The 24,111-nt window shown below is 43.0% G+C and overlaps 1 protein-coding gene across 1 annotated transcript in view; it reads left to right on the top strand.

Annotated features, from left to right (window-relative positions):
* SEL1L3 (SEL1L family member 3) overlaps nt 1-24,111 on the top strand; it is a 94,787-nt gene that overhangs the window by 2,701 nt on the left and 67,975 nt on the right. The window contains exons 2-5 of the mRNA XM_036900543.2: nt 9,776-10,346; nt 19,572-19,698; nt 21,331-21,452; nt 21,798-21,913. Coding sequence (XP_036756438.2) covers nt 9,776-10,346; nt 19,572-19,698; nt 21,331-21,452; nt 21,798-21,913 — 936 coding nt within the window. The remainder of the gene's footprint in view (nt 1-9,775; nt 10,347-19,571; nt 19,699-21,330; nt 21,453-21,797; nt 21,914-24,111) is intronic.

Here is a 24,111-nt window from a genome sequence, read left to right as displayed (position 1 = left end):
AATAATGATGATAGTAATAATAATAGTTTGACTTATTACTAAGTCATTTATATGCATTATCCAACATTAATTTTTGTAACCTTATGTGGTAGGAGCTATTATGATCCCCATTTAAAGGTAACTGAGGCTCAGAGAGGTTAAGTAAGTTGCCCTGGGCTACACAGGTAGCCCAAGATTAAAACCCAAGTCTGTCACTTTCCAGAGCCCCAGTTCTTGGCCATGCTAGCTTACTGCCTTTTGGGTTTTGGTGCTTGTATCTCATTTCCCTAGATGTATGTGCCATCAGCAAAGCCCTTCTAATTAGCAGCTACTGTGCAGTTGGCCAGGATGTGAGGTCATGTCTAAAGTATCATAAAATATACAAAGCAGGAAGCTCAGACCATGGAATGTTAAAGCAGGATGTTAAAGAAAAAAAAAAAGGTAAAACCAGGAAATATTTGCCATCCACATGGAGAGGTGAAGGATTGGATCTTTATGTAGTCCAGGGGCAGCTGGTGGGGTTTAGCACTGGAGTTTCTTATGTGTGTCCAAGTGTAGAGTGAGTGTGCCTTGGAATGCGTTCCAAAGCAAATTGACCATGATGTGGGGACCAATTCCTATTTTATGTTATTTCTGCTGATTTGTTTGTTCACAAGGACTGGAGGTTGAGAGTGGCTTTCTGAACAGATGCCTTTAAGCTGCTGCCCTCATGGGGAGCATGCTTCCTGGAACCAGGGTCCTGAGGCAATGGGCATCTTCCTTCTTCATTGGCTGGGACAGAGTGACCTTCAGGAGCAGCCCAAGAACAGTACTGTGACTGTAGCTAGGATACTGCTAAAGCATGAATAATTGTGAGGAAGCCTGAAAGATAAGTCACAGATTGATGTCAAGCAGATTTCTGAAAAGATGATCTCTGGTTCCAGCAGCTGCCAGAACATTCTGAGGTCACCAAAGGTCAAGACACAGAGGGCCTCCTCAGAAAGAGTGAGGCCTTGAAAGCAAAAGGTAATGAAATTGCTTCCACTGTGGTCACTGGTGCTGAGTGGTGTGGTCCATGCAGGACTTGCTTTGCCAACAGACCCCCTTGCCATTCTTGTACAGCATTGATTCTTACCTTCCTCCAGATTTGGCTGGAACAGCCTGAGGCTGCCCCAGCTCCATCTGTGACAGTGGCACTTGCAGAAAGCAATTGTGTCCATTCTGAAGCCTAATTTCAAATGTACAATTTTTTCTTCAAAGAGGAAAAAACAAATCTAACAATGGCTAGTATTGATGTTAGCTGTAGAGCTGAAATATTCATAGTGGACATTTGCACTTGTTAGAAAAACAGAGGACAGAGAAATAAGAGAGCATTAGTGGCACAGCTATAGGTGGGGTCATTAGCAGACGGTAGCTGGGACAGTCTTGTAGAGAATTCTCTGTAAGTGGCCACAGACCATTGGTTATCCCTCTAGAAATATTGATTAACTCCTTACTCTGTAACACAGGACCTTGGAAGATCAAAACATGGTATAGAGACCCTCCATAATCCAGTCTGTGCAAGAGTGATCATGGATTTCTGAAATACGGAGATTATCCTCAAACTTCATATCATCCAGTGGCTTCTGCAAGTGTCCTGACCAGAGCTCCTAAAATTGCCAAGCTGTGTTCTTTCTCTCTTGCCTTCTTTTCCTCTTGGCAAAGGGGTAGGAGCTGTGAACTGGCTGACAGGAAGCAGCCAGAGGAAAGGTAGGAGAGAAGACGTAAAGAACCCGGCAGTTCACAGTGAGGATGGGTAGTCTCGAGGAGATCATAACTAGCCTACAGTGAATTCAGTTGCCCTATTTATTGGCTCATCCCATTCCTCTGAGAACAGGACCCCGGGGCAGGTGGGCTGTGCAGCATGTGAGGAACTGGTGAGGGGATTCTGCTCCCGTGGCCCTTATTTGTCTTGCATCCTCATTTGAAGAAGGGCTTGCTCACTTGAGCTGGGGAGCTGCTTCGGTGCAGTGCGTGTGTTTGTGGGGGAGTTGATATCAGTCCTCCCCAGACATAAGCTGTAGTGACCTGATGGGGTTTTACTGCCCCCCCACCCCCCATCAACTTTCAAGATGGGAATGAGCAAAGTGGTGACAGGTGTAGAGATAAGTGGGTGTGTTGACGTCATCATTTTGGATGTTTCTGGAAGGTGAAGAGGAGGGCCATTGCTGACTTTGGAGCCAGCAGGTAGGGATTTGAATTTTGGTTCTGCTTTTTAGTAGCTGCTTGACCTTGGGCAAGCGACTTACCTTCCATTCCATCCCATTTCCTCAGCTGTATAACTGGGATGCTGTGTCCCTCACAGGGCTGTTGTGAGGATTGGGTCTCTGAAGTCCTTTCTGAGAGGATGAGGTTGAGAATGAGTGGCAAGAAAGTCTGTACCTGTCCAAATGCCTGGCACACAGTAGGTACTCAGTGAAATAAAATCAAACCAAACCTCAGTTACCCTCAAACGATTTGAGCTGTAAAGAAGTAGCATACCAAATAGTATTAAAGAGGGGAGAGGACCAACACAGTAAGAGTATTGATCATTACTGGGATGGGGTTTCTCTGCCCAGCTGTCAGGTTGGGCAGGCATATTGGTCAACTGGGAAATATTTCACAAGGCACGTCTTGGTTTTGAAGTCCGTATCTATATCACTGCCCATGCTGTTTAATTGCATGCTTTGTTGACATAAACAGAATTTTTGCTTATTTCCAGGCAGCAGAAATTGGAAAAGTAGGTCTTCTAAGCCAATGTAATTACCTTTTTGACCTATGGAAAGTTTGATCCAACCAGTTTGGAGAGAAAGTGCTCAAGAGCCAGCGTTTTCTTAGGTGACTGATGGGGCAGAATGGGGAGAAGTGAGAAACACAGACATTCAATTATTGTTTGCATATCAGACAAGCCCACATACACGTGTAAGTGTAAATGAACTTCCCATAGCGACATAGTGAATGATTTAAGATTTTCCAATCTCTCTGTCGCTTCCTTAGTTAAATAACATGTGGATCATAAAGAGAACACAGCCAAGCTTTCTCAGCTCTTTGGAACAAGGAAGGGTTATTTGAGTAGAATTTCTTCTTATCGATTTTGTTTAAAGGAATCAGATGCAGTCATTCTAAAAGAAGTTTAGGCCGTATTGATAAATTTTTCTTTTTTTCCATGCAGAAGATACATCTGTTCCTCAATTCCCAGGCTGAATTGAAAGCATTTAGATCTCTAGTTTTGGGTCTTTTATCATGAACACAGCATTAACCGACCCATTTCTTTCTTAAAAAAAATATATATCACAATACACAATTACACAAAGACAAGGGAATCTGTGTTTTGTGACTGGGTGTGACATTGTCAAATTTGACTTTAACTGAGGCTTACTTCTGATATAAACAGATGTTTGATGGCTCACTCACCTTTCAGAGCCCAGCTCCATTGTGTGCAGAGCAGATCAGTATCTTCTGAGATGGCGCATCTATGTGGCCACCTAAATGGTGTAATTTGAGGGGCACAGAAATGCCTCCCTTCACCTCAAAAACCTTGCTTACAGCTGCAGTGCATTTGAGCTTTGCTTTTAAGGTATTATCTCCACCAGGCTGGCATAGAAATGCAGATACATGACATTACTGCAGTAGTTTTTTCCATTATCACATTAACATGGATGAATTTACCCAATTGGATAGGAGTCCAACGGGGAATGGAGGGATAGAAAACTTCAAAAATTTAATTTGTATTTTTGGTGTGGAGAAATGGAAAAGTTCTAGAATGTTAGGGTGGGTGTCCCAAATGTCTGGAGGGCTTGGGTGGCTGGGAGAAGTCCACCCCAAGTGGGTAAGGTGAGTGCCAGAATGCCAGCTTCCCTGACGTCACAGTCCCCTACGTCCATTCTGACCCCCAGGAGTCCAGTGAGATGCCAATGGTAAGTGCTCTTTGGAAGGAGGCTGGATGGAAAATAGGGCCCCTCCTCACAAAAGAACTTGTGAATGTCAGGAAAGTGGGGAGGACTTAAGATCGGATCAAGTCCTTCAGTTTATATCCAGGTGGCCTCAGAAGGAATGACTTGGGATGCCCCCACAAGGTGCCTGGCAGAAATGTCCATGACCAGTACTTTATTTCAGCAAGAAACACTTACCAAAATCCTACTACATGCCAACCTCTGTTTCAGAAGCCAGAGACATAACAATGAATAAGACATGGACTCTGACCTCATGATTTCTAAACAAAGGGACGTTTGGGTAATTTTTAGCTTGTGTTAATGTAACCTGGCATGTGAAAATACCTATGAAGGTTGGACACGTGTCATGCCTGTAGCTGAAACTCTTCAAGTTAATTGCCTTATTTTCTTGGCAGGAAACAGCTCATAAGCACACACATGACTTGAGCCAGGAAATCAGCTTCAGCTTAATCAATATTTAGAGTGTGATGTGTTGCTAATCATTGTTGGTTTTGTACATAACAAAGGTAACCACAATTCATGGTGTAGCCGCTGCCCACTAGGCCTGCTCCAACCCGTGAGAGGCCAGCTTCCTGCATTGCATAGGTGTCCAAAAGACTGAAGATCATAATGCCTTCTTGAGGGGTTTAGACCATGCCCCTAAAGCCCTGGACAGGGATTTTGAGGTCCTCTTTGGGGCCAGCACATCCACGTTATATTAAATCATTTCCCCATCCCTCAAATTGCTCTTCTCTTTTACCCTAGCTGTCTCTCATGCTTGTTGCACTTCTCAAATAATCTTTCTGAGCCCATGAAATTATATGTCTTTGCTCAGCTGAGCTCCAACTTCTCATCTTCTTTAGATCAAAATTGAAAAAAACAGTAACAAGATGTCAACACCACCACCAGGGAATCTTAGCAAAATAAGAAATCAAGCCCTATCAGCTATGCATCTATGAAATTACGCCTAATTGGGTTATTCATTTCATTTCTCCTGTATAAGATAATTCCTTTAAAAGCATACGTTCTGTCACTTTGTGTTCTTCAGAGCTCTATCTAGGACAAAAGTTTGATAATCTAAAACAGTGGTTGGCAAACGGTGTCCTGGGGGGCAATCCAGCCAGCCTCCTGCTTTTGTAAACAAAGTTGTGCTCATTTGTTTGTGAGTTACTTGTCTGTGGCTACTTGCATCATACCACAGCCAAATTGAGCAATTTTGATGGACATTGAGTGGTCTACAAACTTTAAATATGTACCATATGGCCCTTTATAACAGGAAAAGTTTGGTGGCCTCAAATCTCGAATAGTGTCTTTCAGTAGCCACAAATACGTAAGCCACAAATGAGAAGCCGCATATGTAATTTCACATTTTCTGGTAGCCACCTTAAAAAAATAAACACAAACAGGTAAAATTGATTTTAGTGACATTTAATTTTACTCAGTGTATGCTAATATTATCATTTCAACATGTAATCAGTGTAAAGATTATTAACGAGGTATTTTACAATCTTTTTTTTTTTCTTTTGTATTGTCTGTGAAATCCAGTGTATATTTAAAGCACATCTCATTTGGACCAGCCACATTTTGAGTGCTTGATACGCCTTGTGGCTTGATGTGACTTGTATCCGATAGTGTATTAAATTATAGAGCCCATAAACCTTGGATTTACTTTTATTGCACTTAAGACTTTGAAGCAGGTGAAAATAAAATAATCTTCCTATGAGTATATGGATATTCCCTTTAATTTTGAGGGCAGGCCCTGGAGAGAGTCCACAGTCAAGTGTCCTATACCTTCTTCATTTTCATCTGTCACCACCAATCTCCGCAGCAAGTCTGAGGTCTGCAAAGTCGCGGGTCGTCAAACAAAACTGAAACCATGTGCAGCACGCTGCAACTTATTAAAGCAGAAAAGCAGACTGATGCATTTTTAAGCCATAAGATGGAAAATAATGAACACAATTATTATTAACTGCACTTTGCAGTGAAGTCAAACAGTCTTTCCTCCTGGCTTTCTGTTTAAAAAAGGCATTCACTGGAGTTCCCAGTGCAGCAATAAAAAAAGTGATAAAAAAATCAAAGTGGAAGAGCTGGGCCGGGGTGAGTTTTTAAGGCATACATGAAAAGAATGAGGAAGAGGTTTGAAGTCATTCTTTGAAAAAGAACACAATGTGACATTTAATGTGCCACACCATGTCCTGAGCTCTGCTTTCTATTGTGTCACTGACTAGGCAAATTTCTCCTCATGGGTTAAGGACAGCACCGGGAGCACTGGGAATGAGAGCGGCCGGCGTCAGCCCCTTTCGGCCTGGCTTCCAGCCGCACCCGCTGTCTCTGGCTTTGGCTGGGCTCTGGTGTGGGCTTAACAGCTTGATTTGCATCTTGAGAAGGGGACCCATCGAGATTCATCCAGCCGAATGAATGAACCGCTGCAGGTGGACAATTGCTGGGTGTATCTCTAATCATATAAAAGCAGAATTCAGCCTGCAGTCCCCGGGAGAACGCGGGAGTGGGAGTGGAGACCAGGAGCCGGGCTCCTGGGCTTGTCTCTGCTAAGCCACCAGCTGGGTGACGTTGGACACCGTCTCCTCTCGGTTGCCATGTCCTTGTCTGAGAAGTGGGGTGGGCTGGCTCATCACCAAGGACTCATCCATTCTAATGTTCAATACTTCTAAATATAAGGCTACTTTTATATTTGGAAGTATAAGTGAGACCCTCGAGAAGTTAGACCTATTGCTGCAGGGGGTGGGTAGTTTGGACTGTACCCCCTTTACATGTCTCACAGGTTTCCCATGACTGATCAAAGGCAATGGCCGGCCCTTCCCTTTCCTCTTGACGTTGGGAGAAGCTATATTTTCCATTTTCATCTTTTAGGACTCTTCCTTTTCTCCCCTCCTCTCCCTCTTTTTTTTCCCAATAGGTCAAAATTCAAAGGGTAAGTAAGAATATACTGTAAGATAAATTCTAGCCGGGGACTTTGGCACGGAATCAGTGTCTGACGTGCTCCCCCCTCCCCCCAGTGCCTTCAACCTTACATATACAATGCAGGCCTCTCTCTTATCTTGTCTCCTGGTCACCTCATCTTTCTCCATGCAGGCAACCAATGCTATGTGTATTCAAGCGAATATATATTTTTTTCCTTTTTTAGCTCGAATGGTACTTCTAAACTTTGCTTAAACAAAACAAAACAACTCACACTTTGGAGATCATTCCATTATCTGCAAAAGCAGATCTTCCTCATTTTAACAGCTGGATGGTTCTGCAGGAGTGGATGTATTACAATTTATTGAACCAGGCCTCTCATGATGGACATTTAGTTTTCCATCTTTTGCTGTTAAAAACAGTGCTTTAGTTAAACATACATCATTTTGCACAAATTTGAGTGTATTTGTAGGATAAAGACCTTGAAGAGGAATTATTGGGCCAGAGGTGGGTGCCTTTTTCCTTTTGTTGGATATTGCCTGATTGTTGTGCCCAGAGATCACTCCCATCAGCAGTGTAGAAGAGGGTGTGCTTCCCCACACCCCAGCCAGTGCAGTGTGTGTAGGACTTCCTGATGTTTGTGAATCTAGTAAGTTCAAAATGATGTCTCAGTGTAGTTTCAATTTGCTTTTCTTTTATTATGAGTGAGAATTTACTTATCAATGAACCACATCATTTGCTCATTTTTTCTTCACTGTTAGCTTTGTTTCTAATTAACTGTTAGTACTTTAAAATAGAACCACTGTCCTCTTTCATAGAAACCTTCGTTGTTCCTTCACTGTCAGTAGAATAAAAGTGCACATTCACTGGACTGGGACTGGTGCCCATCAGAGCCAGGACCCTCCTTTTTCTTCAACCTCATATCCCTGTGTCTTTTTGGGTTTTTGCCCCTGTTCTATTCTCTGGTCAAACCAAGATGCCCCGTCGACCCCCTGCACACTCTGCATCTCCCTGCCTTCTTAACCCCACTTACGCTGCTCACACCACTTGCAGTGTCTTCTCTTTGCCTCTTTTCGTAAAAAACTCTTCATCCCTCAAAGCTCAACTGGGTATACCAGTCCTTCCATAAAGCCTGTTCTGGAGCCCCAGTGAGAATCACTCTCAGGGCTGTGCTCTAGGGCATGTTTATTGTTTGACTGTAGCCGCGACCTCATTCTGTGGAGCCCTGACCACGTTCTGCCTTGTGTCATTGCTAATGGTAAACCTAGTTCCCTGGTACCTGGCTGTGTGTCTTATCCACCTTTGCTTCTCCTTCAACCCTAAGTCAGAATTGAAGGAAGGGGCCCCATTTCTTCCTTCTCTGGAGAAGACCACAGTGACCTTTTTCTTAAAAATTGTGGTATAAATATTCCTAGCGTAAAATCATTTAAACCATTTAAGTGTACAATTCAGTGACATGAAGTACATTCATATTGCTGTACAACCATCGCCACCATCTGTCTCCAGGACTCTCTTCATCATGTAAAACTGATAAACACGAACTTCTCATTCTCCCCTTCCCCCAGCCCCCAGCAACCATCATTCTGCTTCCTGTTTCTATAAATCTGATTTAGGCACCTCATTTAAATGGAATCATACAGTATTTATTCTTTTGTGATTCGATTATTTCACTTAGCATAATGTCCTCAAAGTTCATCAATATTATAGCATATGTCAGAATTTCCTTTCTTTTTAAGACTCAGTAATAGTCCATTATGTATATATCACATTTTGTTCGTCCATTCATTCATCAATAGATATTTCGGTTGTTTCCACCTTGTGACTACTGTGAATAAAGCTGCTATGAACATGGGTCTATGTGTATGAACATAACTCTTAGGATCTCTGTTTCTGGCTTTTCTGGGTGTATACTCAGAAGTGGGACTGCTGGATCATATGGTAATTCTTGGTTGTTTTTGAGGAACTACTATAGTTTTCCTCAGCAGCTGTACCATTTTGTATTCCCACCAGCAGTGCGCAAAGGTTCCAGTTTCTTTACATCCTCTCCAACACTTGTTATTTTCGGTTTTTTTCCTATTTGTCTTTTTTTGGATAACAGCCATCCTTATAGGGTGAAGTGATCCAAACTAACCTTTTTTTGTTATTGTGTTATGGATGCCTGAAGCACAGAGATATATTTAGAAAAGCTTTTTGTACCCCCAAATCAGTGCCAAATGCTCCAAACATTGCCTTAATTTCATGATCAAACTTCCCATATTTCTTCTGGAAGGAATGTCTATTGACAGGGCTTTGTCATTTAAAGAACTAAACAAGTAAACAGGCAGCTAAAATCTTTCTTGGCACATGTGATACCATCCATGGTGAAAGAATCAGACAACACAGTCTGTGGTCCAAGCCTGCCTGTGTGTGATTTGAGCAATAGAGATCTGCTGGTCCATCCTTCATACATGCTCGTCCTGGCCCAGAATTTACAGGGAGGGAAAGATGCCAGGTTGGTGTCCCTGTTATATTCTCTCTCGGGTACACCTTGAACTCTTCTGTCCCCCTTTGATTTGGCTGTATTTGACCACCATTTGAAGTCAGGACAACAGTTTGGAAGTGTCTGAAGCTGGCTTGTCTCTTTTTTGCTCTAAGGCAGAGTCACTGCTACTAGATTTGTAGTGAACAAGTTCCTCCATTTGGAAGCCAGTTCTGGAATGATTGCCACATAGACTTGAAAGTCACATTTTGATCAGCAGATGCTACTGGAGTCTGGGGAGAGACTTAATGTGGCCTCATCTTCATTTGTATGTGTGTTGGTTTTTCTCCAATGATTCAGCAGTGGTTTCAACATCTTTTATCTTCCACAGTCATTGCTTTATGTGGATGGATGTTTTTTATCCTAGGAAAATAATGATTCATATATCTGTTAATATGATGATTTTTAAACTTCCTGTATTTCTTTTCAGAATTTTGTACCATCTCTGGGCAGGCAGACTTCCCTGACTACACTGGTGATACCCGAAGCTGAGCAAAGTATGGCTTACAAAGACTTTATTTATTTCACTGTCTTTGAAGGAAATGTTCGCAATGTTTCTGAAGTCTCGGTTGAGTATTTATGCTCTCAGCCTTGTGTTATCAATTTGGAAGCAGTTGTGTCGTCTGAGTTCAGAAGTAGCATTCCTGTGTACAAGAAAAGGTGGAAGAATGAGAAACATCTTCACACCAGCAGGACACAAATAGTACATGTGAGATTTCCAAGCATCATGGTTTACAGAGATGATTATTTCATCAGACACTCCATTTCAGTATCCGCGGTGATATTACGTGCCTGGATTACTCACAAATATAGTGGTGGAGACTTGAATGTTAAATGGGAGGAAAATTTGCTTCATGCTGTAGCAAAGAATTATACTCTGCTGAAGACAGTCCCGCCTTTTGAACGTCCTTTCAAAGATCATCAAGTGTGTCTTGAGTGGAACATGGATTATATTTGGAACCTTCGGGCAAACAAGATTCCCCAGTGTCCTCTTGAAAATGGTAGGTCATTTGCCTTCTTAGGAACCTAATGCTTATTTCTTTTGATAGCATGTATTCTAAAAGTGGCAGGTAAAAATTCTAATCTAGCAGTGAGGGAGGCAAGGAAAATGGAGGGACACATCGCACCTATAATTTAGGGCACAATGGGAGAGAAAAATAGAAAGGTGAAGAGAGGAGACAGAGTGGGAGAGACCAGGACTGGAGAGGCAAGTGAGATAGGGACAAGGGACCTTGAGAGCCTGGATCTGTTTTAAGTTGGAAAGGAGCATTCTTGCCACTGAAACAAGGATTGGGAGACTCTTCCTCCCTCTCTCTCCTCAAAAATCCCTCAAGCGTCGGTTGTTTTTAGCTGGAGTGTTTATCCCAGAGGAGACGGAACCAGAAGGAGCCTCTGTGTCAGACGGGAAGGTAGAAGCCCACAGTGGTTTTCAGCCAAGTGCACCTGGGTTCAGTTCCTGCCTCTGATACTTTCTACCTATGTAACCTTGGAATTCTCAGAACCTCAGTTTTTTAATCTATAAAATGGGGATAATAAAAGTTCCCTTGGAGCAGTGTTGTGAGAATTAAATGAGATGTAATTCATTTAGCACATAACCAGCATTCAGCAAAAAATAGCCACGATGATGGTAGAGTCCAAACTGTGCGTTTTGTACCAAATAACGCATGGTCACAGCAACAAAGGACTAGTGCAGGAGGCTCCCATGCCCTTTCAGCCTCCCGTAAGCGCTGGGGTTGGAGATCTCTGGCTACTCACACTTAGAATAAGGAGTCTGGAGTTCTCTCTGTTGGTATGGGGTGAGGGGGCACGTTGCTGTGTGGATGCTGAGTGCTCACCAGCTCTTCTCCCTCTGCTGCAGCGGGGAGCCAGCCCGGGCATGCTCCTGGGCACCCACTCGGAGTCTGGCAGTGCTTCCTAAAGTGTGGTCCTAGGCCCACCTGCAACAGAATCATCCAGGGTTCTTGGTGCAAATGGAAATTCACAGTGCCCATCCATTACCTACTCAGTCAGGATCTGTGGGGTGCATGGTCTGGGAATCAGCATTTTAAACACATTTTCATGATTCTGATGCACCCCAAAGCTTGAGAACCTCTGGAGGAGGGGCAGAGCTGGTGGAACTTTGGTCTAGAGTTACTATGGCCAGACCCTCAGACAGCCTTAGTAGGTGAAGGAATTTCAAGGGCTTGTGACAGCACAGCATTCCACAGGACATAACTGATACCTCCTAGTCTTCAAGACAACTTGTTTGGGACAGGGTGATTTAAGGACACAGCAGAAACAATGGCAGTGTGTATTTCCTGGGGCCAACCCAAAGCAACCCCAGCATATAATGAAAACTTGAAGGGCCTGGGCAACCGTATGTCCTAGTTGCTCAGAGGCCACTTGCCACAGAACCAACATATTTGGCATTAAAAAAAAAACTCTCTTGAAATAATTGTAGATTTTCAGAAAGTTGCAAAACTGGTAGAGTGAGTCCTGTGTCCTGTGTGAGCTTCCCCCATCTTCCTTTAATGGTGACATCTTCCATAACTGTAGTAGAACATCAAAACCAGGAAATTGATGTTGATCTAATACTGTTAACTAGATTATGGGCCTTTTTCAGATTTCACCAGTTTTACATGCACTTGTGTGTGTGTAAGTACAGTTCTATACAATTTTATCCCCATTTTGTTTTAATAGCCCTGCTCTGTGCCTAGCTTATCCCATGTGCAGTGCTTTAAACACAGAGATGTTGGGAGGAAGAAAGCAAATTCCTTTTCTGTGCATGTATGTGTATGGGGGGGTAGGGTGGGCGGTGATTAAATGCCTGTAATAGTCAAGCCACATGCGTTTTGATGATCAATGTGCATCCCTCCTGCAGGCAGAAGCCCATGCTAGCATCTTTCTTGAATGCCTTCCACAGGGATATCTAATTTATTAAGGAGAAGGAAGCACGGGGCATATACAGCCAGTTTTGATTTGCCTCCGATTCTGTCAGGGCTTAATGATTCCATTTCATGTTTGGCAAATCACATATTTCTCATTGAAGAACAACTGAATTGCAAGCTGGAAGTTTTCAAATGAAGTCATTTACGAACTGGCTGAGTTCTTAGGGTGCCTGAACATACCCTGAAAATTGAAACATCTATTCTTTCTTTTCTTTTCCTTCCCATATTCACAGGACTTCAGAATAGCACAGTGGGATTTTTCTCCTCACCTTCAAAGCATGACTTTTGGGGTGAGAACCAGTATATTAAAAGCAAAACACAGAGAGAAACCTTTCAAAGAAAGTCGCAGAAAATAGGGGGGTGCTCCATACACCCTCAAAACCAGCTCATTACAGTTTGCATGGCTGTAATTTGTTCACCAAAAGAGGAGAGCATTTCCTCTCCCTCTGTCTTTAAAAGACAATCAAAAGAGCCCTATGGGAAGTGTCCATGACCTTTGTGCTTGATGTTGGCCATACGTGGAAGGGGGCCAGGATTCTGGCTGTTCTTAGCAGGGGCTTCTTTATTCATCTCTTGATGAACAAGAGTCAAGTCAGAACAAGAGGATGGCATTAGGGGGTCTCGGGGTTGCCTTTCATGTCTGGCCCATAGCAGTCTTCAGCCAGCACTGTGGTGGTGCACAGGGAGTGTTTTCTGTGTCCAGTGAGTGCCCTGTGTCCCACGGGGGTTCTTCCTCTGAAGTGAAGTGCCCTTGGATTTACGTTCATTTTCTTTTTCTGTTATAAAGAGAGAGAGCCCACATCCTAGTGCACCGTTGTTCTGCCAAGTACGGCTGGAGTGCCTTGCACCAACAGCTTAGGTGCAGGCTCCCAGGAGAGGGCTGTGCGTGCCTGGACACACCACTGCCGCTTATCTCCTCTGCCAGCACCTGTGCCAGGCCAGGCTGGTGGTCTGATTTCTGATGGAGGTGCAGCAGACTTTCATCCAGCCCTGCTGAGTGAACCTATCCTGGATCAAAAGCCAGCAACCTTTCAGGACACGTGTGTGCCCAGGCTCTCGCATGTGCCCTTCTGGGCGTGTGGGCCATAGGTGGCTAGGCGCACCATACCTGTGCCTCCACTTGTCTGTTTCCTTGGGGGAGGGAACCAAACATTCGCTTTTGTCCCTCACCAGTCACACGTGTGCCTGAATCATGTCTGAACTCATGGAGAGAAAGAAATCAACACACAGGCTGGGAACTCCAGGCCCATCTGGACTTCTCTTCCTGTCACCTCATGTTATGAGAGGTCAACTGGTCCTGTCACTTCCATCTTCAGACTATATTGCATATTTAGTCACTCTTAACCATGTGCATTGCTGTCATCCTGGTCTAAGCCACCACTGACCATGTCTGGACTCCAGCCACAGCCTGTAAATTGCCTCCCAGCTTTGCTCTCATCCCCCAGACAGCAGCCAGTGCAAGCAGATCATATCACCCGCGCAGGCGGTTCCTCCCATTGCAGTTAGGAAGGATCCACCCGTGTCCCATCCTTGGCCTGAGGAATCTGTCTCTGTCCCTTCCCTGGCCACGTGTGCCATGCTCCCCCTTGCCCACCTGTTCCAGCCACACATGCCTGCTTGCTTCTCCTAACATACCAAGTTCCTTCTTGCTTTGGGACGTCATCTTACTGCTCCCTCCATCTACGTGGCTTGCTGCCTACCTTGTTCATACCTCTGCACAAACGTCGTCTCTCTCCCGACCACCTTACCTAACCCAGCAGCCACCCCCTGCTGTCCCCACCGCATGTCTGTCCACCTATGTTTTGCTTCCTAGCCTCATTGCTGCTGAACATGGTAATGAAATACGTTGAGTGTCTCCATTCTGGAACCTGAGCTCCATAAGGCCAGGGGGTCAGGGCAGCTGTGCGCCTTCCGTGGGGCTGGCACGCACTCTGCAGCTTCCCTTCCCAGGTGGAGCCCGCCTGGGCTGTGGTGGTTAAGGTACAGCCTCCGGGTCACTGATCCTGCTTCACAACCACATGTGAGCTCACCTTCCCCCTGCCTTTTACTGGGAATAGCTGCCACCCTTGGCTTCCAACCGCCACTATCCACTGCCACCTTCCCTATTTTCCTGGCCAAATCATACCCATTTTTCTGTAGCCAGTTCAACTTTCCATCCATCCCTCACCCCTGCACTGAAGTTTTTTCTTTTCTTTTCTTTTTTTTGATCCCTACAATCAGAAATTAACTCTTCACCCTCTGGCTTCCCTTCACCCTCTGTTCGTACTACCCCAGCATGCATACGATGGGTGTCATGTTCAAGTCAATTAAACAAAGATTGGGCATCTACAATAGCTCCATTTTCCTTTACCAAGCCTGGAAGCTGAAAGATGCAGACATGGTCGCTCTGTCTCTTTAGGTGGTTATGTGGGAGGTAAACACAGCTACCAATAGTAACAGCCACTTTCTGTTACTGAGCACTCACTATGTGCTAAGTGTTTTGAGTCTAAGTTAATATGCTCAGTGCTCTACTGTCATAGTTACAGAGGCAGAAACAGACTCAGAGAAGTGGGCACTTGTCTAAAGGTCCTGCAGCTCTTCAGGATGGAGCTGGGATTTGAACCCAGTTTGGTTCCCACACCTCATGCTTACTTATCAGTCTGTGCTTCTGTGTGATACCATGTAGTTATTTATCTGTTTGCTTTAAGTCATTCTTCCATTGAGAAAGGTTGTGGAGTAGTCTGTGTGTTAGGCGCTCTGCTAGGCTTCTTCACAGGGAGGTGACATCTGAAGAGATACTTGAAGGATGAGGAGAGTTTTCATAGTCAGCAAAGGAATGGAGGTAAAAGGGCATCCAGGCTGAAGGGAAAGCATGGACAACAGCGCACAGAGAAAACACAGCGCGACAGGGAAATGGTGACGAGCCTCCGTCCCTTGATATGAAAGGACGGCAAATATGTTTCATCTTGCACGTCAAGTCAGAGTGCCTGGGGGTGACTCCCCAGAGTATAGTGTTGAGAAAGATTCTGAGGCCGAGTCTGTGCCTAGTGAGAAAGAGTGGCATGTTTGATTGTTGACAGCGTCTGCCATGGGGCGGGAGTGTGGAGTAGCAGCACTCACGTGTGTTTGCTCCCTCAGGTGGAATCTCCGGTGCAAGGTGGGCGATTCAGGAAATAAGACTGGAAGGGCAGGTGGGGGTCCCACTTTGAAGGGTCTTCGATGTTATGCTAGGGGTGTATTAAACAATCTTCCCTGCCCGACTATATGAGCATTTTTCAGATCTTCTCTCTTAGGCCAGAAACTGGGGAACATGGCAATTTTCTTCTTCTCCCCTCTTTTCCTTTTACTAAAAATTCATTCTCATATTCAGATCCAGTGGATTGGAAGTGTGATTTCTTATAACAACATTCTATTACAACAAAATAATAGAAGCCTAAGCAAACATTGGGGCCAGACTTTACCCGTGTTTGTGAAAATGTCAGTTTATACTATGCGATTATTCAAATCGATGACATGATAGTACTTTTTGTAATTATAAGAACTATATATTTGGCACTTTCAGGAAAAAAAGACTCTTGGTTCTTTTTTTTTTGCTCCAGTTAATCGCAGTAGTCTGAATTTTTCAGTAATAACACTAATTAATGCCTAGTATCTGCATTGCCCTTTATGATTTTCAAAACACTTTTTCCATGTAGATTGTCTCACTTAATCCTCATAATAGTCTCATGGGAAAACATATTATTCTCGTCCGCTCTTTACAGAGGAGAAAACTGAGGTTCCGGGAGCTTGTTTAACTGGAGTCCACGCTTCCCGATTCTTCAACTTTCTATGCTGCCTCTCTGAAATACGCTAATGCAGTCCTAACCCAGGTTCTAAATTAGAAAGAATACTCTTTTTTTAAGTTGAATTTTTACTGATGTGAATCATCCTGTTTTCCTCACCCACTGGACTTTGTCTCTTTGAAGAAAACTGAACAGCCTCAGAGGCCCAGGGCAGGGAGGCCTGTGGAAGCGGCCGGCTCCTTCTCCCTGCTTGCATGGAAACGCAGAATCTTGTTCCCTTCCTTTTCAGTCAAAAAAATAATACATGTGCTGGTAAAAAACTCAGAGAGTGAAAAGGGTTTGGGGGAAGAGTAAGTTTCCACCCACCAGTCTTCTAGTCCTGAGCAATACTCAGAAACTCAGTAAGCACTTACTTCTTGTGTCTCCTTCCAGAAATGTTCGCTGCACATAAAGTATTAAATTGATAGATCCTTCACTTTATACACTCAGGGGAGGATCCTAAAAATTCTGCCCTGCGCTCACAATATAGGAGAGGTTTCCTGTATGGGTACAGACTGCTAGGCCTTGTTCCCTTCAATAGCTGCTTAGCATTCCTTTGCCTGACAGGCCATAATTTATTTAACCTGTCTCTTGCTGATGGTCATGCAGTTCATTTCTAGTCTATTATTATTAACAGCAAAGTTTCGCCAAGCATCCATGTACCTGTATCTTTCAGCACATAAATAATATAAGTATTTTGGCAGGATAAATTACTGGGAGTGGAAATTATTTTATTCTTAAGACTCCTATTAGCAAATATTTCACAGCCCCTCATTTCACTGCATCGTATCCTTTTGGGGGGAAGTTCTGACTTAAATCATACTTGCTAGGAAGTAGAATTATTTTTCTGAGGCCATGGCTTTAAGGAAAATAAAATGCCCGGTGACCATTGCCTTCTTAATGCCCTGTGTTTGGAAAGCATGATTGGGTTGCCTGTGCTCCAGCTGACTTCTCCAGGTTGGACAATCTTAGCTTCTTTTCCCCCTGTTTCCGCTTACCGACCTTCAGTCATTCCTTGCTTCAAGACTGCCTCTAACTTCTACACAAATGGGCTGAGGATCTTAGCTGCATCACAGTGGTGCATTTGAAGCACATCCTAAGTAGGGTTTTGCTACGTGGAAGTAGAACCCTCCCCAGAGCAGCTGTCCCTATTAGAGCTCTGATCACTCTATAATGAATTGGAGAATGGACTACAGAACCCCCCAGCCATCCTAGTTGTGGGTGATACTCAAAATACTTAACAACCAGCATGAGGTGGGGGGCCCGTCAGTCTCCTCAGGTGCTAGCCCTAGTGCTGAAGCAGGGGATGCTGGGAGGCCTGGCTGAGCCAACCTCTGTCCAAAGCAGAGGCTAGGGTGGGTAGTGGGTAGTTGGTAGTGGGGCCTTGGAGGTTCAAGGAAGCACCATTCACCTAACCAACATAGATATATTCCAGCGTCTTAGCAACCAGTATGGCCGTGCAGGTTTTGTTGGATACAAAAAATGTTTTTGTAAAATAATTTGGGTCATTGGGTCTTAATGTTTTCCCTTCTGAAGCAAAAAAAGTCAGTCTTTTGCTTCAAGTTCTCCTGCCCTACCTGCTTGACTTTGATCCCTGGATAAGGGAGAGGCTCATCAACATTCCCTTTTAACTCCTTTCACTTTGGATGCCTTTTATGAAGTCCTTCTACTAGAGTCGGGCTGGGCGCAATCACATCCCACGCATCTGGGTAAGTGTTTCCACTGCACACTAGGTAACGCAGCAGTGGTTACGGGCAGAAGGCTCCCAGGGCCCCCCGGGCCATCTGCACTCTCCTGGTCCATGCAACACCTTGGAAGCCAAACCAAGTTGGGCTGATATCAACCTCTTAGTGAATTTTTGCCACGATTCCAAAGACACCCTTGCAGTATTTCCATTTCTAACCCCCTTCACCCCCACCCATCCTCATAACAGACCAGTGAGTTCAGTTTGCCCAAATTGAGCACAAATTATAGTGAAAAAAAGTTTAAAGTGTTTCTGTTGGAATTGATATCTCCACCTGGTGGGGTTTCCAAATGCATCTCTACCTATAATAAAGCAGGTAGATTTGTGAGCTTTGGAGGAAATTTGGCTTATTTAATTCTATTAGCTATAGTCACAGGGGTCTGAGATATGAAAACTTTGCTCATGATTTTAATGAACCAGAGGTATCATTCTCTATAATAAAACATTTTTCACCATTGAGGAACAAGGACTGGGGTGTCCAGTATCCCAGGCTGAGGTCCCCATAATTTGTGCTGTGGCATTTGGTAACTTGCTCAGAATTTAACTCTTCCGTCTCAAGAAGCACAGGAAAATACATTATTTCCACCATTTAACCATGGATGTTTAAGCCACAGAGCATTTTAAGGAAGAGAAAAGTGATCTTTATTCTTAGGTTGAGTTCAGTGAATTCATTTTTCTTTGAAGGGGGGCTGGGGTAGATATGGGAAATAAAGAATTCATACTAGACTTGTTTAAAGCAGTATGTGTTAATATAGATGAAATAACTCTGTTCTCTCTTTAAGATTTGTTACGGACACACCTATCTTATCTAGAGCCACCGAAAAGCATTGTCCCACATTTACAAAATAGAGTGGAAGGCTCCCTAGTTTAAAGGGATATACTTAGTCATTTTTGCGTAGGGTAATGTGCTAATGTATGTGGAGAGTCTGCACAGAAGGAAAAAAAACCCTGTAATTTTAAGAACATGGATTCTGAAACCAAAATGCTTGAGTTGGGATCCAGCTCTACCTCTTACAGTCTAACCCTTTCTAAGGCTCAGTTTTTTCATTTGGTAGATGGGGATAATAATAGAACTCATTTCTAGAGTCTTTGTGAAATTAAATGAGATTTTCCCCTGAAATGTGCTTAGCATGTTGCCTGGCATGTTCTGTGATAAGTAAATGTTAGTTACTACTTTGGCAGCTGTGCTTCCATTTTAGACTTAGTCTTCCATAGTAGACTAGGAGTAATAAAGAGGATTAGATTACCCATATATATATATATTTGTTACACACATACATATATGTATTTGTTACAGCAGCATGGACCATAGTGAGTGCTACTAAAGCCGTAACTGCTATTATTATTACACAGATTCAAAATGTTTTCCTTAGCCTTAGAAGGGCAGCACATAAAATGGTTGTGCACGCAGACCCTTAGCTCGACACTTGAAATCTGGCTCTACAACTTATTAGCTCTCCAACCTTAGGCAACTTACTCTACCTCCCTGTGCCTTGGGCTTTTCACCTGTAAAATGGGACCAATAATAAAATGTTCTTTATAGGGTTACTATGAAAACTAATGGAGATTAGCTCTGTAAAGTGCTCAGCAGGCACTTGGCATGTATTCAGTGCTCAATAAATGTTTGCTGACATTTTCAGAATATTGCATGCAAATGTTTGATTGGATCGAGGCAGAGGGTTCCAAGCAGAATGTGCTTTGGGAAGCAGTGCTTTTCTGCAGATAACTGAAAGGCAGCTGTCTTGCTGTTTGTAGATGTGGTTACCCTCCTGGGCTTTCTCTATGCCTCCAGTGGCGAAAACACGGGCATCGTGAAGAAGTTTGCGAGGTTTCGGAACCGAGAGCTGGAGGCCACGCGACGCCAGCGGATAGATTACCCAGTGTAAGGATGGGCAGGTGATGGGGGCTGGTGGGCGAGTGCTCTTTTTCTCTGAGGACCAGAGCAGGCTAGCGGAGCCCCTTAGGAAGACACACCTTTGTTATACGCTTTGTTGAGATCCACACAACTTAGACAGAATCTGTGCACCTGACAACCTCATAGTATTCCTGAATTATTCTTGCACTTAGAGATCCTTGTTTGCCAAGGGTATTCTATACAGTTTGCCTTGGACTTGCTATGCTGGTCCCAGGAATGCCATGAGCAGTGAACGAGGTGTGGGAGCCTGAGGCCTTACAGGGCTTCAGGGGCAGCCAACCTGTGCCAGCACAGACTGTCTCCTTTGCCTTCCTTTTTCTGTCTTGGAAGATGGGACAGGCTGCTTGAAATTTCACAACTTCTGATCTCCTCCATTGATTTCAGCAAAACCCAGATATATTTTTTTTCTTCTGCTGAATTGAAGATGCTGAAAATGGTTCCTGGTTCACCTCAGAATGGATGGATTTAGCAGAGTGATTTCATTCTTCCCATGCTGCTGGCTGTAGAAAGATGTTGAGTCACTTTACTGAGCGTATGTTCTTGCTAAGCTTCCTTGCAATAACTTATCTTCATGAGTTTGCTCAGCTGGGTGGGTCAGGAGGGAGCTGTGTGGCACCATCTGTTTGTATATCTTACCACCATGGATTTTGAGGCCAAATTATAAAGCCCAGAATGTCCTAAAGGACTTGTTTGAGGTAGCCCCAAAGAACTTGGGGCCACTGTCACTTTGACCCACATGGAGAGAATTCTATGCATTTATTTTGACCTTGATTCCTGTTTCAAGTGCAAAAATGCACTCACTGCCCCCCATCCCCCGCCAGCTCCCCATCTTTGTACTGCTGGTCAGTAGCACCATGTGGGCATCAGGCAAGTGTTCAGCAAATATTTGCTGAGTGATTGAAGGATCATGTATCTTGGCCAAATGTGTCCTAGTTGACTACTGCTATTTTATTCTTACTCCACAAATCACAGATGTACAATATATATTTTTTCAACTAAAATAGCCCCAGTCCAGAAATGGAACAATTAGATTAGTTGTTCCATATTGGTCAGCCAGAACTGTGACACTGAACAACTTAAAATGTGCATGGAAATAGTATCTATGTGTCCCAATTAGCACATAGGGATGCCATTTGCCAATTATGACATTTTTCTACCTTAGAACTTTTATCTTTGAAAGAAATAAAATTACTCAAAAAGCCCTAATTATGTTTTTTCTTTTAATCATTGAAACTGGAATATCTTATCAAATCATCTCTTAATTAAAATCAAGGTTTTTATTCTGTGTCTGGCTTCATAAACCTTAAGAGTTCAAATGGTGGGCGTGTGAGATTCTCAAAGAGGCACAGAAACAGAGTTTTTGGTGCGAGGTACAGTGGCTGCTAGATTTGTACAAGGACGCTTAACTCCCGTCTTTTGCAGTTACTATAACTACATCCTTTGTCTCAAAAAATCAAGCATTGCAAGCTGATCTCCCATGATGAAGGCAAATTCATCCCTTCATTGGAAAGAAAGCAATTTGCTTGCTCATTGTTAACTCTAATTACCTGTTCTTGAATGATATCAATCTGCAGAATTTTTTTCTCTTCACTCTTATAGGTTTACTGTTTCATTGTGGCTTTATTTACTCCATTATTGCAAGGCCAATCTCTGTGGGATTCTGTATTTTGTCGATTCTAATGAGATGTACGGCACACCTTCTGTATTTCTTACTAAAGAGGGTAAGTATAAAACAGAACCTTTAAAATGATGTTGTAATTTTCTTACTCTGTCTACTGGTAGATACGTCTGTCTAGAATAAGGAAGATATTGTCAATGTGGCATCAGTGAGAGTGATAGCTTTCAAATGTGGGTTTCAAATTACCTTTTTTTCTGGAAGCCTGACTAATGTCTTCTTTACAAAGGAATGCATTTATATGTTCTTTTGTTTGGCTTTGTTTTTGTTTAAAAGCAGAAAGACTGTGATCTAATCTTGTAGCTTCTTACAACGATTGTTGAAAAGGTATAGCCCCTTCATTCATTCCTAAGTATTTTGTCATTTTCATGAGCTTTAATTTTCCTTTCAGGCCACTTGCATATTCAAATGCACCTTGTCAAAGGAGAAGACCTTGCTGTAAAAACTAAATTCACCATGCCTTTGAAGGAGTGGTTTCGACTGGATATCTCTTTTAATGGAGGCCAGGTATTTGGATACAGACTCCACCAGGAATCCTATCAGCATCACCACTTAACATTAAGCATTGCTATAAAGTCAGGGAGCAAGAAAATCTACAAAAACAAATTTTGTAGCAAATGATGAGCTCTTTACAACTATACACTTTTTCAATCAAACTTTTATAGTTGGAAGTTTAAATCATATGAATCCCATCCCATTTAATTAACTTTTAAAGTGCTTTCTTCGACCATATTGTGAATGAGTAAATAATATAGCTGGTTATATACCTCAGTTACATGAGCAACTCAGTCCTCTTCCCCAAGGAAGATAGGCTCTGTAAAGATAAATGTTAAAACAGCATCGACCAAGTTTATATAGTGTTATCAGAGCTACAACTTTTTTTTATAGGAAATTTATTGATTAGTTCAGCTAATAAATAATTTGACTGTTTTTGGCAGTTGAAACAATTGCTTATGTTTGACATTAAACAAATAATAGCTAACATCCTAAATTATAATATCAGTGGGACAGAGGGTCTTTATCTACTCTGTACTATAAGACACTGCACGTAACTGTTTTTATAAGATAGGCTCTCATAACACAGACTTTATGGATTATGATAAATCTGTTGTTACATTTGAGGACAATCCCATTTCTCAATATACACAATGCCAGTATGCTACTTTTTTTTCTGGTTACTTTACTTCCTCATCAGCTTTTCTTATTGATTTGTGACTTTCTAGTAACAACACTAGAAGAGACATTTTGTTTGTCTTGTGTATTAGATAATACACAGACTTCCCTCAGTGTCTGGGTTTATCACATTTCCTTTTTCTGAAGAGAAAAGAAATCAGGTCAGGCCTTGTAGCTTTCCTGAGAATAGTCTGTAACATGTTAGCTGGGATTTTTTTTGTGTTTGTCTCCTTAATGATGTCAGGTGGCATAGCTGTGGTCCCGGAGTTTTAGTTCCCCGTTTATATGAGGATTGTGATGGCGTAGCTGGGTTGCTGCTTTCTCCCAAGGAGAAGGTCAGCTCATTATGTGTCACTTAGGTGTCAAATTGTCAGCGCAAATCATAGATCTTATTTTGCACCTGCTGTATGCAAAGCACTATGCTCAAGGAGCTTTTAGGCTATTTATGGAAGTACCATTAGGCAGGTGAAGGGATGTCATAAGGTGAGCTTAATTGCCAAATGATTCATACTGATTCAGAGACGAGAGACAGCCCTTCATGCTGGGATGCTCAGAGAGGGCTTCATAGAGAAGGTTCGTACAGGTTGGGCAGAATTAAAATGAGGATGAGAGGAGGGGTCATTTTAAAACATCACTGGGGGTTAGCAGATAAACCAGTTGGGGGCAGAAATTTGCAGACTATAGAAAATGAATAGAAGCAAAAAATGTCCTTCAGGCTAGAATGTAGAGAATCTTGAATATCAGGGAATTTGTGTGTCTACTTGCAAGGCAGCGAGGTGTCATGGAAGACTTTTGAGCAGAAGAAATCAGAGTAGTCCTTTAATTAAAGTGATGAATCTAATGGCAGAGTCCACGATGGGGTAAAGCAGGAGAGAAGAGTTAGGAACACTCTCTGGGGTGGAAAGAAAAAAGTAGTTTTGTATTTTAGTAGACTTTTGACATTTGTCCTTCTTTCTTGCCATCCTACCTGGTTTCCCTAGTATACATAGGTCCCAAAACAATAGTGATGATTGCTTTTCTATACAAAATCCACCTCTGTGGTGGTGGACAAGGGGCTTAAAGTAAATGGTTGGTTTAGAGAAACAACTGGTTTAAGTCTTTTCTGTCTCTGAAACAACATGTTGTAAATGGCTGACTTGGGTTGGTTTGTGTGTGTTCGTTTGTCTTCCACGGACACAAGTGTTGTAGCCACATTTTAGTGACTCTTTTAGATCAGCTCGTGTTTCTAAATGCTTACTCTGTGCTAGCTCTGGGGCAATAGGAGGGGCCCCTGAGGGCTTATGTTGTAGTCCAAGACATCCGAAGACTACACAACAGCTGACAAATTCACGACAAAAACATTGTCACCACTGAAATGATAGTGACGATTCCATGTTTAGGGAAACAGCGTGCATGAAGAACATTCAGCGCCCATCTTGCTTTTCCCCCTAAGGCTTTCAGGGAATCAGAGTAAAATTTCAAAAAATCCTTTTAGTGTCTCACACATTTCCTTGTCTTTCTATGCAACAAGCTTTTAAGCACGAATACACCAA

The sequence above is a fragment of the Manis pentadactyla genome, chromosome 5, assembly GCF_030020395.1.
Source record: "Manis pentadactyla isolate mManPen7 chromosome 5, mManPen7.hap1, whole genome shotgun sequence".
Taxonomy (NCBI): Eukaryota; Metazoa; Chordata; class Mammalia; order Pholidota; family Manidae; genus Manis; species Manis pentadactyla.
This window is presented reverse-complemented; position numbering and strand designations above follow the sequence as displayed.